The following is a 14,884-nucleotide window of genomic DNA, read 5'->3' on the forward strand; positions in this document are numbered from 1 at the left end:
CTTGAGCATACATAAAAGAAGCAGTTTGCTTGGGACAATGGATCCAAGTTTCAAGTCATGGGAAGACATCTTTGCAAAAGGAAATCGGAGTGCTGGAGAGATGGCTCAGGGTAAAGGGGCTTTCTGAGGTTGCTGCTAAGTGAGGATGGCCAGGGTTTGGTTCTCAGCACTCACAGGGTGGAAGAAGGAAACCTTTCAGTACTTTCCCGACTCCACAGATATATGTACGCCCCCACCCACACACGCACACACACACACACATGATACAATAAATGGCAAAGGAAACACTAAAAGATACTAACAACAAAATAACCAACAAAAAGTAGCAATTAAATTAAGAAATAATGGCAAGAAGATCACGTGAGACAGGTTCTGTGCCTTTGTTCCTAGCCACAAGAGAGAATAGTCCAATAGAAGCCTTGCCACAGAAGGAAAGAGATGCAGACTTGGGTAATGAGAGTCCTGTCTTATGTTCTGAGTGATCACTCTAAAGCAAGGTGTTGATAAAACAAAATTCTCATAAAGATCCCTCACTCCCCTGAAGTTTCACTGAGAGCCAGAGGCAGGTGTCAATTTTTTTTTTTAAAAAAACAGACAAATGGATATAGAGGCCATGCAGGGGCTTTGCTAGTTCTTCCCAGCGAAGGTGTAGCAGACGTTAGGAGTAAGACAGTCTGACATCCTGCAGGAAGTTCACCATAAACTTATACTCCTTAAGGAAGCGTGCGGAACAACGCGCAACTCCAAATACGGGACATTAGGAACTGGCAACCTTATTTCACGTGACTGAGAAAGCAGAAATACAAACTTTAAATTATGTCATAAAAGCTATTCTCATACTATCATGGAGATCATTATAAATAAATATCTGATTATTGTGTGTAAGTCAATAAGAAAGAAAATAATCATCAAACTTGATAGGCAGACATATAAGGATGAATTTATGATCTAAGTGACAATCTTTTTGCTTATTTAAGTTTGTGCATCCTGCACATTTTATGTAATGCTAACGAGATTTAAACACTAAGAAGTGAGAACGAATTACAAAAAGCATCTACTCCTCAAGCAGTTAGACCAGTGCTTGACTTGGGGGAAACTGAGATCTCCTTATACAAAACTATACAGGATTCAGTGTATGTAGGTAGGTCTTCATTTCCTTGTCTATAAAATGAAGTAGTGGTTGTTTTTTGTTTGCTTGTTTGTATGAGAGCAGTAAGAGTCACGTGAAAGCCCTGAAATATAATGCACTTAGCAGGGAAAACAGTTTTGACGTCAAGGCTTGGAATGATGCTCTCAAAGCAATGAGCAGAGAGAGATATGGAGGAAAAGAGCTACTGCCCTGAGCTTTGTTTTGGTGGCCCCAGAAGACGGTATCTTTTCCATTACCTCCCTTCCGCGCTTTCAGCCCAGACCCTTTCTTTCCATAGCTGACTCCTGAGAACCTTCACACTTGGCACAGAGCAAATATTTCCTTAGTTTTTAATCTTCTCTTCTGTTTTCCCAATTTTCTCACATCCACGGTTGTGAGGTCATCGCCATTATCCGAACAGCCTACTGAATCCAGAGTAGCTGTATGTTATGCAAAAGGAAATCTTTCCAGTGACAATAGGTTCTGTTCCCGCGCCTGTGTCCTTGCACATCCAACCTACCATTGAGCCAGCGGGAGTCGTGCTGCTCCGTCCTGATCGGGTGGTGGTGCCCCAGCGTCCGGAAGATAGCGAAGTCTCGGCCCATGAAGTCGGCGGCGGTTCCAGAGTATAGCTCCCCATCTGCATTGTCACAAAAGGAAACCAAGCGTGTATTATTTAACCGAGGCAGAGCAAGAAAACCAAAACAGCAACGATGTAATTTTCATGTTACAACAAATGCTTTTTCCATCGATATGCAAAGCTGTGTGTATTTCATCCCCGAGTCCTGAAAGGAGGGTCCTAGCAAAAGGTCAGTGAGAAGTTGGAAAATCAGAATGAAGTCTGATTCAGAGAATTCAGCTAAACACAGAATTTTTACTATTTTCCTCATTGATGAAAATTTTAAAAAATGGAAAAGTAAAACCTTTATTATCACATAGTTTGCTTTTATACGGGTAACCCTTTATGGTTTAAATAACCTGATTTTTAACTTGTCTTAGGGATACTTAAATGTTTGATGAACTATTTCCCAATAGGTTCTGATGAATGAGATGTGATTATAAGAAATAATATTTTCCTTGAAAATCTTTTTTTTTTTTTAAATTTAATTTTTACATGTACATTGGCCTGCGGTTTGCCTGTGTGTGGGTACACTTTTGTTGAAGTGTGTGAAGGCCTGGAGTTGACCTCAGACGATGTTACCATGGCTCTCTACTCTGCCCTTCCTGAGGAAGGGTCTTGCTGACGCTGGAGTTAACCAATGTCAGAGATTTTAGCTCTCTGGAGTTATCCTGACTTTGCCCACTGTGTGCAGCCATTCCCAGCAGCCTTGAAACCTCAACACATTTTTATGTTGTTTCTGGGAAAACCAAATCTGGGGTCAGAGTGGCCCTGTCATTACTTTATCTATGCAGTCATATAATGTGCTTACTTTTTAGTTTTTTAGAATTCTGGTAAGGAAGATGTTTCAAACTGGTATAAGATATCATAAAGTCTGACAGCAGGCCTTCAGGTTTAACAAATTAATTTTGAAGAGTACGCAAGTCCAGAAGCCCCGGGTTGAGCCAACTAAGTTCTTGATTCCATTGTTCTTAATGTTTTGCTCCTGAAAGTGTATAAACCCTCAGTCCCAGTTTAATAATGGAAGCATCATTATCAGGATGTAAAAAGAAAAGAGCAGAGACAGGAATGGAGGACAAGAAAGAGAAGTTACACCAGCTGGATGTTATTTTGCGCTTGTCAGGCAGGCTGCCTTAACTCTTTCTAATGATCTCATTTAGTTCTGTCAACACACCCGAGAGAAAAGAATGTTGCCCCTGTTTTACATTCAGGAAGGCCAAGGTTGGTTGGCTTAATAGTTAGGGAAGCCGGGGTGAAGGTTCAAATCCAGGCCTGTTTAATTCTAAGGCTATTAAGCTAAGGCATACCTTTCAATTAAATGAAGTTTGCAAAGTGTATGTCTTCCGTCGTTGAGACAGAAAGCACCTCAGATTCTCTCTGCTAGATAACATATAAGCACTAAATTGCTTAGAGTTAATTGTTTCATTTAAAAAGCAAAACAATTCAAGATACATTTCTACGAATAACACAGCATTAAATAACATTTTTTTGATTCTTAGGTTCTCATAATCATTAACTTCAAAATAGTCACCAAGCAAAGGGGGCTTAGAAAAACAAGTTAAATACATCTATACCACTCATTCCCTTCTGCTGCTATACTGCAATATGTAGAAATGTAGAATTGTCTGTCAGTCTTCCGGTATAAATGCTTTGGGCATATTTCATTAATATCATCACTCACATGCCGTTCTTTAGTTATGTATTCAGTTTTCACAGAAACTTTGTATAAACTAGATATTCTCTAACCCAAATCGACCATTCCACTGGAACTATGCCTTCCTGAAGTTTCTTTGGTTGGTTGGTTTTGTTTTTTTGAGACTGAGTCTTACTATGAAACCCCGACAGGCCTAGAACTCCTTCTGTAAACCAGGCTGGCCTTGAACTCACAGGTCTACTTTCTCCTGACTCCAGATTGCTAGAATTCAAGTGAGTGCCACCAGGTTAGTTTTCTGAAGAGTTTCTTGGACTTTGAGGAGTCCCTAGACATTGGAGACTAGGTAGAGGAAAAAAAAATCACTTTAAAACTGCCTATCCTTTTTATAAGTGAACTTAAAATTATTTGCTTTAGATTGCACTGACTCTAAATGAACAAATTGTTTATCTAGACAGTAATTTATTACAAGTTTCCAATTAGATAGTGCTATTAAGACTACTCGCAAGTCATTCTGCATACGGTATCATTGGAACTCCAAAGTATTTTGTTCTTTCTTTACCTAAGGAAATGCTAAGTGAAATATCACCTATGATACTGTAACATTCTGCCACAGAGAAATCCAGCATTACTTTGAAGAAAATATTCATTTATTTTAAAGACTTTTGGAATATTTAAGGCTTATTGATAGCTTATAATTTATCTATATTTAAGCATTTTTACATTTTCATTAAAATTAATACCTTCAACTTTAACAAGGTGGTGCTAAATACATATCACATATTTCTTTTGGTCAGTAAGGTCAAGAGGATGGTGGTTAGACTTGTGAGTGACAGGTTGGAGGGATGGCTCAGCGATTAAAGGGCAGGCTCACACCAAAGTGCCAAAGTTGCGTGTGAAAACCTCTCGAAGTAGCCCTGCTATAAACTTTGTGAGGGGATACATGCTCTCTTTGTCTTGACTTTTCCAAAGTATAAAGTTACTTTCTGAACTTGCCTGCTGAGGAGGCACATAATGTGATGGAAACCAAGTCAGTGAAGCTGAAACTACAGATGACCTGGACAGCTTACTGTCCGCAAATCCCACCCAACAAAGCCTACATCGTATACAGTAGAGAATATAAAGCCATGGTCATTCGATTGGCCAGCTTGCTCTTAAGAGGAAATGGAATGCAGAATTACTGCTTCTGTTACAAAACCACTCAGAAGAGAATCGAGAAGTCGGTAACAACCAACATCTCTGGCTCTGGGAAGATATTTGGTTCTCTTACACGTTATCTGGGTTATATTACTTTTTTTCTTCACTGTCATGCAAGGATGAAAGAACTCAGCATCAGAGAAAGATTCCCGAGCAGAGAGTTATTTTCTTTCTATTTGCACAACAGATGGGAAGATGATTTGGACCAAGCAGAAGAGCTCAATGTTTACTGAGAAGATAATTAAATTTAGAAATTGACTTTTGAACAAACGGGAGGTGGAGGTTTAGGTATCAGTTGCCATGGGAAATCACCTTTCACCCAAATATTACTTTTTGCACAAGCTGGTGTTAGTTTTTCTGAGCCGGATTATATCGGGTAATTATGAGGCGTTAAGATCTCTTCTTGTCCTTGCTAATTGTTAGTAGCTGTTTCTTGCTTTCAGACTTAGACACAATTCCCTTCTTATATTTCTATGGGAGTTCTTAGCAAGGGTGATGGTCCCATAGAAAATGTAACAAGACATTGTTCTTATTTTGGCTGATGGTCTAGTTGGCAAAATGGCCAACTCTCACCTCTTTGGTTGTTGTTGTTAAGCAGAAATATAGCAACAATCCCCATCTGTGCCAGTTAAAACATTTGAACACTTCCGGGAAGTACTAAAGTTGTGTCAAGGTTTTGACTTTCTAAAGTTATTCACGTGTTTTTGACTTTACATAATGTGCAATTGCTTGAAGGGCTTATTTTGGGGAACAAGTAAGTGTAACAGTGACAGCAAAATTCGACTAATTGTATTTTTTTTCTCATTTTTAGGCTACTTATAAGGTCATCAAATAAATACTAATTCGTGAGCATAATGTTAATGTGTACTTTTGACACATTATTAAAAATATGAGGTGCTATTATATATATACATATATATATGTGTGTGTGTGTGTGTGTTTTGAATGGCAATGCTGCTGATACAAATTCTTGAGCTCTCTATGTAAAATAATCCATGAGTGAAAGAAAACATGAACTGTGTCCGCTTGTGTTAGGTTGATGGTTCAGTAACACATTCATGGTTATGGACACTGTCTAACCAGCCAGATCATAAAGCATCTATATATAGAAATGGCACATTTTTGATGGCTTAAAACGAATACATTCGATGATGATTATGCGGTGCTGACAGATAAAACTAAACTGTCTAGAAGGCAGCAAAGACCAAGATGGCCATTTGAGCACACATCCATTCTGTCTTAACTGTAACCTTTAAAGTCTGCCTAAGGAAAGTATAATTTACTGAGATGAATAAAAACAGCTTTGCGACCTCTGCATCCACCACGGCTGAGTTCCCGAGAAGCATGCATTAAAAACAAAAGTTCACACGCACTCTAGAATTTCTGTTCACAGCTCCAAATGAAGGAACAATGTGGCTTAGATCAGCTAATGTCTTGGATTACAATTCCTAAGAAGGGTGTGGCGAGGAGAAACTGAAGGAGGAAAAATAAATTTCCCGATGAAATTGCAGCGTTTCTGGCCCAGGTGAGGAGTGCGACATGAATGTCAGCGGATATCAAACAAACCTAAAGACCAGGCTATTACGTTGTTAACACCTTAGGTAAATTTTCCTCACAGAGAGCCGAGTAATGAGAAACAGAAGAAGCCAAACTGCTCTCTCCCGCCTTTCTGTACCCAACCCACGCTGAAGGAATGAGACGCTTGGTGCAGTGGTGGGGCGCAGAGAAAGTCTGACCGGGTTCTTCCCTAGGGCCGCTGTCTATATAGCAACATATGCGTGCAGACTTTGTTCCGTATGCTGTTGTCTTAATGATGATGCTTTTCTGAAGCAATGTGTTCACATGGAACACAATTTCAAACATAAGATTTATAAGACTCCAACTGTGCCTCCCAGCTTCCTCCTAGACAGGTATTAATATGCGTTTCTGTGTATTCCCCTTCATTCGGACCTCAGAAATGGACGTACACCCAAACAGCCGCTCTAGATTACATTGCGCCTTTAAATCTCGCAAGAAGCTGGCAAAATTAGCATAGCCTACTGTCTTACATATCAGGGAACTGAGGCCCAGACAGAGGCTCAAATAATATCTGTATCAATATCTAACTATTTTAGGGAATACCCTGCCTATTCTAAGACCCATTGAAAGCATTTTTAATGCCAGAATATATTCCTTCCTGAGTAAGGCAAAATTCCAGTCTGAAGATATATACGTGAGGGACATTTGAAATAGACCTCAGCAATATTCCTTCTTTTTGGAATATATCTAAATTATTAGTCTGCATTGTCTGGGAAATATTTCAATGAGAAAATAAAATTGCTCTCAGGTTGGCTATTCCTTCATATCATGAAAAAGCGAGTTACTCCTTAATTGGCGTGGGAAGTTCTAGGTTTTATTCTTATGTTCTCCTCACACCTGGTATTTATACTGAACAAGGGAGCAAATGCTATCTTTAATAAGGATATTTTAAAACAAAGTTGAAAAATACGTGCAGGTGGAGGAAGAGATATTTTAAAAATAAATTCTGCAGTACTTTTATTATTTTAAAAAATTGGCAAAGTAACTTTATTAAGGTGACTTGAAAATTTTAGAACATGTACTTGGATTTGGGCATTTTTTTTTTTTGACAGAGTTTCTCTATGTAACAGTCCTATCTGTCCTAGAACAAACTTCCTAGACCAGACTGACATCAAACTCACAAAGATCCGTCAGCCCCTGACTCCCGAGTGCTGGTATTAGAGGCATGTGCTACCATGCTGGATTTGGGCACTTTGGGTAGCTATGCATTGGGCAAGGGAAACAAACCTAATTTTCTATAGTCAACCTTGTAAACTTTTGGACTTTTGAAAGGAGATTTTACAAAACTTTCACAGTTTGTGTAAACTCGCTGTTGGTTTTTAACAATTAGTATTGGTTGGAACAGCTTTATCCTGGCATTGCAAGTATGAAAAACACCTTCTGACAAGACCACTTCACAGATGCTTTGAGTGCAGCCTGGGTTTGGGGAAGGGAGCGGCCTCAGATTTTCTCTTTTACGTGCTGAAATGAGGATGAATCCCGAAGTCACATGAGAAGACAGGACTGCCATGTGGCTAACTCCTCATCTGTACATCACCTCCTGTGCGCTTCCGAGGTGGTTAATACTCTATATTCAAAAGTTTAATTGATGTAGCAAATATTTGTGTTCAAAAGACCCATAAGGCCAGTGACTATTCATGTTCAAGAAGTATAAGAGAAAATTCCTCAAAGCCAATAAAGAATATTTTATGTACCGTGAGAGGAGAATTAGTAATACATTGCCAAAGCAAACAACCACAACAAAGGAAGTTACAGCCCTTGAAGTAAAATGGTGTTGCATGGACAGCAATGGTGGATTAGTGAATAAAGTCTCTTGCCAGCAGTCTGTCCACCTGAGTCCAATTTCCAGGATTTAGATAGAGTGGGGAGAGAAGCAACGCCTGAGAGTGTCCTCTGGTCTCCACACTCATCAGTGGTGCTGAAGCACTGACACAACCCAGCACACTCAACAGATAAATAAATATTTAAAATTTAACAAATGTCATTGTGGATGTTTTAAGGGATTTTTACCTGATCTGAGAGGAGCTGTTCTTATATCCGCACTTATTCTTAACTGATTCAGAACTAACTTATTTGACTTTATGAATATGTACTTCATTGCTCTGAAAGTTATGGACGCATTTTGCTGGAGTGGGTGTGTTAGGTCTGGACTCTCAGGGAAAGCGTGTGTTTCTGAAAGGTCTCTTGTTCCTTCTCCGCCACATATCCTCTCTCTGAACTTCAGTCATTCTTTCCTCCCTTTCATCAACCTATACATCTATTTCAAAGAAACACTAATATAAGACCAAACTTTGGAGTTTCTTTTCCTTCGTGGGCCTTGTGTGGCTGCATGCCATACTAGCTATGTAATACTGACTGTCATCAGCCTTTCTCGGTGGAATAATAAAATAAATAAGCAAATCCCTTCAGAGGAACAAACCACAAGCTAACTCAGCTTTAGGCACACTTGTGCAGACTGCGTTTTGAGTAATATGTTTCATTTTTTGCGTGCCATTTAAATAAATACAGGTTGCAAGTCAGAACAAGGCATGATTTCCCTCATTGTGCGAGACAACTTTCAAATTTCAGCCTGCATGCATGAGGAAGGCATGCACATGTAAACACCAGGTCACCCATTAGCAGGAAAATTACACATTTGCTAAGTCGGCAGTTGTCCTTCAGGTTTAAAAAGTCTTTTTAAAAATGTTTCATAAAAGGATCAAATGGGCTAGAGTTGTGTAGATTGAAAAGCTATAGAAGAGGTAATTTATATTGCAAAGTTTTATTGTAAATGGAGCAAAGATGGTGATAAACACTGGATCATATCAGATATATATCTCTGTGGTTAGTACAGTTGTCTCTACAACTAAAGTTTAATTTTCTTGAGAATAAAAAGCATTTAACAAGGGAAGAAATGGAAAACATTAAACTCATGCAAAATGAGCTAAGCATTAATTTACTTTTAAAAATTCTAAACTTTGATGTCTGAAAACTTTCGTTATTTTTAATGTAAACGCTTAATAGAAAAGAGTACAAATATAGTGTGTATAGGGTTGCTGATGCATGTAACTAAAAAAGGCATGAAAAACGAAAAATGTTGAAGGAAAGAAAGGAGGTTGGAGTAAGGAAGAACACGCCCATAACTCCATACTTTTAGCTTCTATTTCAGTAAGCCAAGCTTTCTGGTGAATGAATGAGTAAAAATTCTTCACACTTCATACAGACTAATATTCCTACTTCTGTACCTGACTCTGATCTTTAGCTTTGTATGTATTCTCCAACCCTTTGCAGAGACTAACAAGAAAAAAAAAAGAATAGAGATGAAAGGAAAAAGTAAGTCTCCTAAGTTATTATGCTAGTGTTTAAGCAGAGAAGATGCTAAAATCTTAAAGCCAGAAAATATAATGACAGAATATTTTTCTTAGGCTGGCATATAAAACAAGATACTCCAGTGAGTCAAACAAAATGAACCAGGGAGTCTCTGCCAATGAATGGTACCACTACTTGGCTTAATCATGAAGTGGTCCAAACATTGACACAGTGGCGTCTTGAAGTACATTTCTCACTATACACTGAATGCCATCTTTTTAAATCATATCTCATTTATTTTACATTCTATTTATTCATCAAATGAAAATGAAATAATACTTACAAAAGCAAAAACTAAAGTTCAGTGAATGATGTATAACATTTGAGCCAACTATTCTCAAGGTATAATTAAACTATTTCCTAAAACACAAATCAGTTTGAGTAAGGCAATCACAATCAACAATTAGTGATTTTTTTCTATTTCCTTTAAAAAATATTTGTGAACAGCACAACTGTTGCTCTGCTTCTGAAACTACATGAAGAAAAATGACAGATCTTGGCAGGTGGAAGGAATGGGCCACCTTGACATTGGTTATAGCAGATTCGCTATGTATTCGATCTTTGGTTACATACCTATTAGGAGAGAGGCTGTCAGTAGTTTGGGGTCATAAGGACTCTTTCCACGACCGTTTTCAAAATGGGAGTCCTGTAGCTTAAAAATGTTGTCCTGCAGATTGAAACAAAAGAAAGGTTTCGTTTATTCACAGAAGTGTGTTCAGCATGTCAGTAAATCAAAGAGAGGTTGAGTATTCCCATCCAACACAGAGTACTTTACTTTGTTTCAACTTTGGAGAAGACAAATGAAGTAAATGGACTGAAAGAGCTAAGACTAGCCAAACGGCTACTCAGTTTGGTGGTTTGGAGTTTTCCTTGTTTGTTTGCTGGTTTGTTTTTTTGGTAGCTGTGAGCATGGTGCAAGTGAAAAAGTCCGCAGGCCGAGAGCAAAACTTATTATGGTAGAACTAAGATAACTTTTTAATTTTCTCATGTTTGCCATGTAAGATCTGTGTAAATGGCTCTTGGGAAAACAAAATTCAGAATGATGTAAAATGACTCATTTTATTTTTTGATAGAGAAGAAAAATAACAATTAGACTACATTTCTTGATGACTTCTATTTTATTTTCTGTACACACAATCCATTAAAAAGTATTTAACCACAGCAGTCAATTTCCCTACTCCATTTCCGTGTAATTGCCATGCTCTTACTGTGCTTTATAAGACTCAGTAACCTAGTAAGGGACATAAAATCATCCTTCTTTCTCTACAAGGGAACCAATGCTCTAGGAAGAGTCTGTCTGTGGGGTGGCATCAGGGAAGAGCAAACACTTTTACACTTTCTTCTTCTTTTTTTTTTAACACATAAGTCACATCTTTGGGAAGGTCAAGTACCCAGATACAGTAATAAACTTTTAACTACATACAGAAATATGTTTATGTCCCTAGATAGCACGTGAATAACATGTATGCACAACACCTGAGAAGTAGGTCAGAGACTCCTGGCTCTGAACCCTCTGTCAGGATGTATCATGCTAGGCGTAAGTGACAGCTGAGTAAACTCAGGAGCATTTCTGGCACATTGCATGTAAGTTTCTTCTTCCCAGTGGTGCATTAACCTGTCCAAAGACTCAAATAAAATAGTGGTGTTGGCAATTTTTCTACTAATCACATAAAAGTATTTTCTAATGCATAATAGCACACGATATTCATTTTATGGTCAATAAGCTATTGGTTTAACATTTAATATTTCTGATGGAGCTAATGGCAGGGTTTCAAACTATAACTCTCAGATCCCATTTTGGATTGCAGAGAAAAGTGGAAAAGGAAGGAAACCAGGCATCCTGCAGTTCCATCATGGTGACATGAATTACCTGTATTACTGTTTCTTTCCGTTGATTCGCTACTTTGTAGCAGCTGTCACTAGCAATGACGGGTCTTTAGTTTCATCCTAAAATTAATACTGTGTAATAATTTATGGGTTTTCTCAGAACTGTGCAATGATAGCCGGAATGTTGGTGATCCAGGCACCAAGCCCAGCTTGGCAAATAATCAGATTCAGATTTTCTGTGATCATACCTTATCTCTGTGCCACTAAGCCTAAAAAGTCAATTTTAATATGAATATTCCACCTTGGAGTTTTACCGTAAAAATTACTGTAAAATTTATGTAAGGAATATTAATTCAGAAAATAAAGAGGCTATTTTTTAATGTTGTTCTTATGATTACTTAAAGAATATGTATATTTATAGCAACTGGTTACTTACATTGATCAACTTCTTAATGTGACTTGAAATAAATACTACATTACTACTTAATCATGGTTACATAAAACAGCAGATATCTAACCGTATTTAGAGACTTCAATCCCAAAAATACAACATGAAAATAATTAACTTACACTAATGAAGACATACAAGTACTTATAAGTAATAGTTTGATTTCATGGAGGCTTATTAAAATTAGAAACTAGAGGACAAAGACTATATTTGGAGGGTGGATGTTTGCCTAAGCCCACAGTTTACAAATCATATAAAATACTATAAAATCATAAATATGAATATTTGTTAAAAGTTGGAGGAAACACTGGGAGAACTGATGGGAAAAATGGTAAAAATGTGATTGTCTCTTTTCCTCATGGATACTTTGTTAAACCGAACTACACAGAGAAGCCATCCTTTCAAAATATGAGAGACAGAATGTCGAGGATCATATGTCTACGTTAATCAGGCCATGTCAAGCTAGAGGAGGTGAACTTCCAATGTCATGTAGTATTTGATTTACAGAGTAAAAGATTAGACTCCAAAGGAACCGAGGTCAAGCATGTCAGTCACGGTTTAAGAGGAGCCCTGGGTCATGGTATCAGATAATATGCTCAGAAATTGCGTTCTTTTTGCTTAATTCCATCAATAACTACTAAATTTATCACTCATCTTGCTGACAAACATCTTTCCTTTAAGAATACTGCTACTTAAATTTCTGAATGTCTCCAGGACAAATGTTCTCTGTTGGTACAGGATTCTACAGTGCTGCAAACACACAGTTTCTTCTCAGTCCAGTGAGATGCGGTCATGGAATATATATATATATATATATATATATATATATATATATATATATATCTGCTTTCTGTAGAGAGCAGTATATAATGTTACTTGCATCCACATACTTGTAGTGTAAAGTCCGTACCCATTACTTGAAGAAATGGGCCCAGAGATGCTGAAATTGGACAAAATGGGTGTTATTCCTGGCTCTGCCTTTTGCTAGCTTTGGATCTCAGGCAAGACCCTAAGACTTTTTCAGACTTAGATTCCTCATCTGTACCAGAATAAATCTCACTCTAAATGTAAAAATACATTGTGGTAATATATAAAATATAATTTACCCTAAAAACTGTTCCTTTTTTCCTATAGTTAAATCATTGTCTCATGTTTATCAAAATCCCTCATGACACAGGACAAGTGACTTTATGTTCACAAGCAAAAACTAGTGTGGATTTTCAGAATATATGGGAACATTTGTTCTTCCTTAGAGCACTGAACTTGTTTTCTCCTCTCATTGGACAAAAGTATACTTGAAAATCTCTACTGGGAAAAAAAAAAACTTCAAAGTACAAAAATGTTAATTTTCTTAACATATGAGTTTTTTTCTTTTCCAAAACAAATGTGGCAGGCAATTTGTTAAGACATCTTACTGATATTGGACACTCATATCACACCAGTTGGTAGGTAGAGGCAAGAAAAATCACATGTTCAAGGTTATCCATAACTGCATAATATGTTAAGGGTGGCTTGGGCTACCTTAGATTGTACATCAAATAACAAGGAAAGAAAACATGGAGAGTTTCTAGAAATTTGAACACTATTAAACATACAAAAATGTTCATTACTTAGCAAAGGACACAATTATTCCAGCAGCATATGTGATTTCTTTGTCAATTAATCTTTACAATTATACATCTGATTATAGTTAGTATTTAGAGTATATATTTAAAAATACTCAACACAAAGAAAGCAAATAACCCAAATTAAATATGAGGTGTAGAACTAAACAGCGTTATCAAATATTAAAATACAAATGGATGAGAACTACTTTTAAAAAATCCATTGCTTTCTGGTAAATGCAAATTAAAATTATGAGATTTTTCTCTTACCCCAGTAAGAGCTGCCAAGATTAATCAAATAAATGATAGCAGATGTTGTTGATAATGCAGGGAAAGAGGGACACTCACGTAGTGCTCTATTTATAACAGCCAGAAACTGCAAACACCTTAGATGTGCACTGATGAATGGACAATGAAAATATGGCACACTTATATAATGGAGTATTATTCAGCTGTTAAGAAAATAAAGGAGATGATGAGATTTTCATGTAAATAGAGAGAGCTAGATACAACCATTGTGAATCAAGTAATCCAGGCACGGAAAGGCAAACCCTTCATGTTTTCCTTTAGGTATGTATGTTAGATTTAAAGCTGTGGATTTATGTTTCATTCAAAATAGTCACAGATCTTAGGTAGCAACTAAGAGATTGGGCTCTGAAATTGGTTCTTTTACTGAATAGAATATACCATTATAAAGAGATAAAGGGGACCTTAAAATAGGAGAATTAAATTGAGATTGGGTGTAAGGGCTGGGCAAAAGAGATAATATGGTAAGGAACATCTAACAATAAAGACTTTTTTTCTAAAGTGATCCGGAAACCTATGGCTGTTGAAGCTTCCTAAAATATATACATGTATAGATGAAATTTAAATGGAATTCTCATATAATGGGGGAGGAAAATATTTCAACTGAACATCATATGCTATGAAACAGAATCCCAAGTTCCAGGAATGGGTTGTGACTTTTTAAGCCATTGGCCAAAGAAATCTCATAGACACTCTCCCAAATATCAGAGCCTCCTACCAATGCTATTGGCTGCCCTCCACAAGCTGAAAGTAAGCCCTATTCTGAATGTACCACTTACTTATATCATCACACTTGGAGCGATCTAGTCAGTGCTCAGGTTGAAGCTTTGACCCCTATTGAATAGCATTTACCTGCTGTAAGGCACCATGAATGTTACCAGGGGACAAAAATAATAACTGATATGATCCAGTTATGAGTCCTGCAATCTTGAACAGTGATCATTTGCAATATATGCCCTCTGTTACAATAGTAGAACGAATGCTATGTGAATAAGCAACTACTTTTCCATTGGATTTAAGGTTTGCTTCATGATATGGAATCTACACTAACACTGCTAATGAGACCATGAACCCGAGAATAGATAGATCATGGGCCCCATGAAAAACCTAATACATTTATTCTGTTAAGTGAGCATAGCAATAAAATGGTTCCTAATGACATATTCCCTGTTCACAG

The 14,884-nt window shown here is 37.3% G+C and overlaps 1 protein-coding gene across 3 annotated transcripts in view; it reads right to left on the reverse strand.

The window, feature by feature from the left end:
* Window positions 1–14,884, reverse strand: part of Sema3a (semaphorin 3A) — a 305,296-nt gene that overhangs the window by 79,464 nt on the left and 210,948 nt on the right. For all 3 annotated transcript variants that reach the window (XM_057758648.1, XM_057758649.1, XM_057758647.1), the window contains exons 6-7: window positions 10,096–10,189; window positions 1,650–1,769 (exon numbers count right to left, since the gene is read on the reverse strand). In XM_057758648.1, the coding sequence (XP_057614631.1) occupies window positions 1,650–1,769; window positions 10,096–10,189 (214 nt within the window). The remainder of the gene's footprint in view (window positions 1–1,649; window positions 1,770–10,095; window positions 10,190–14,884) is intronic.

Source organism: Chionomys nivalis, chromosome 26, assembly GCF_950005125.1.
Source record: "Chionomys nivalis chromosome 26, mChiNiv1.1, whole genome shotgun sequence".
NCBI classification, from domain to species: domain Eukaryota; kingdom Metazoa; phylum Chordata; class Mammalia; order Rodentia; family Cricetidae; genus Chionomys; species Chionomys nivalis.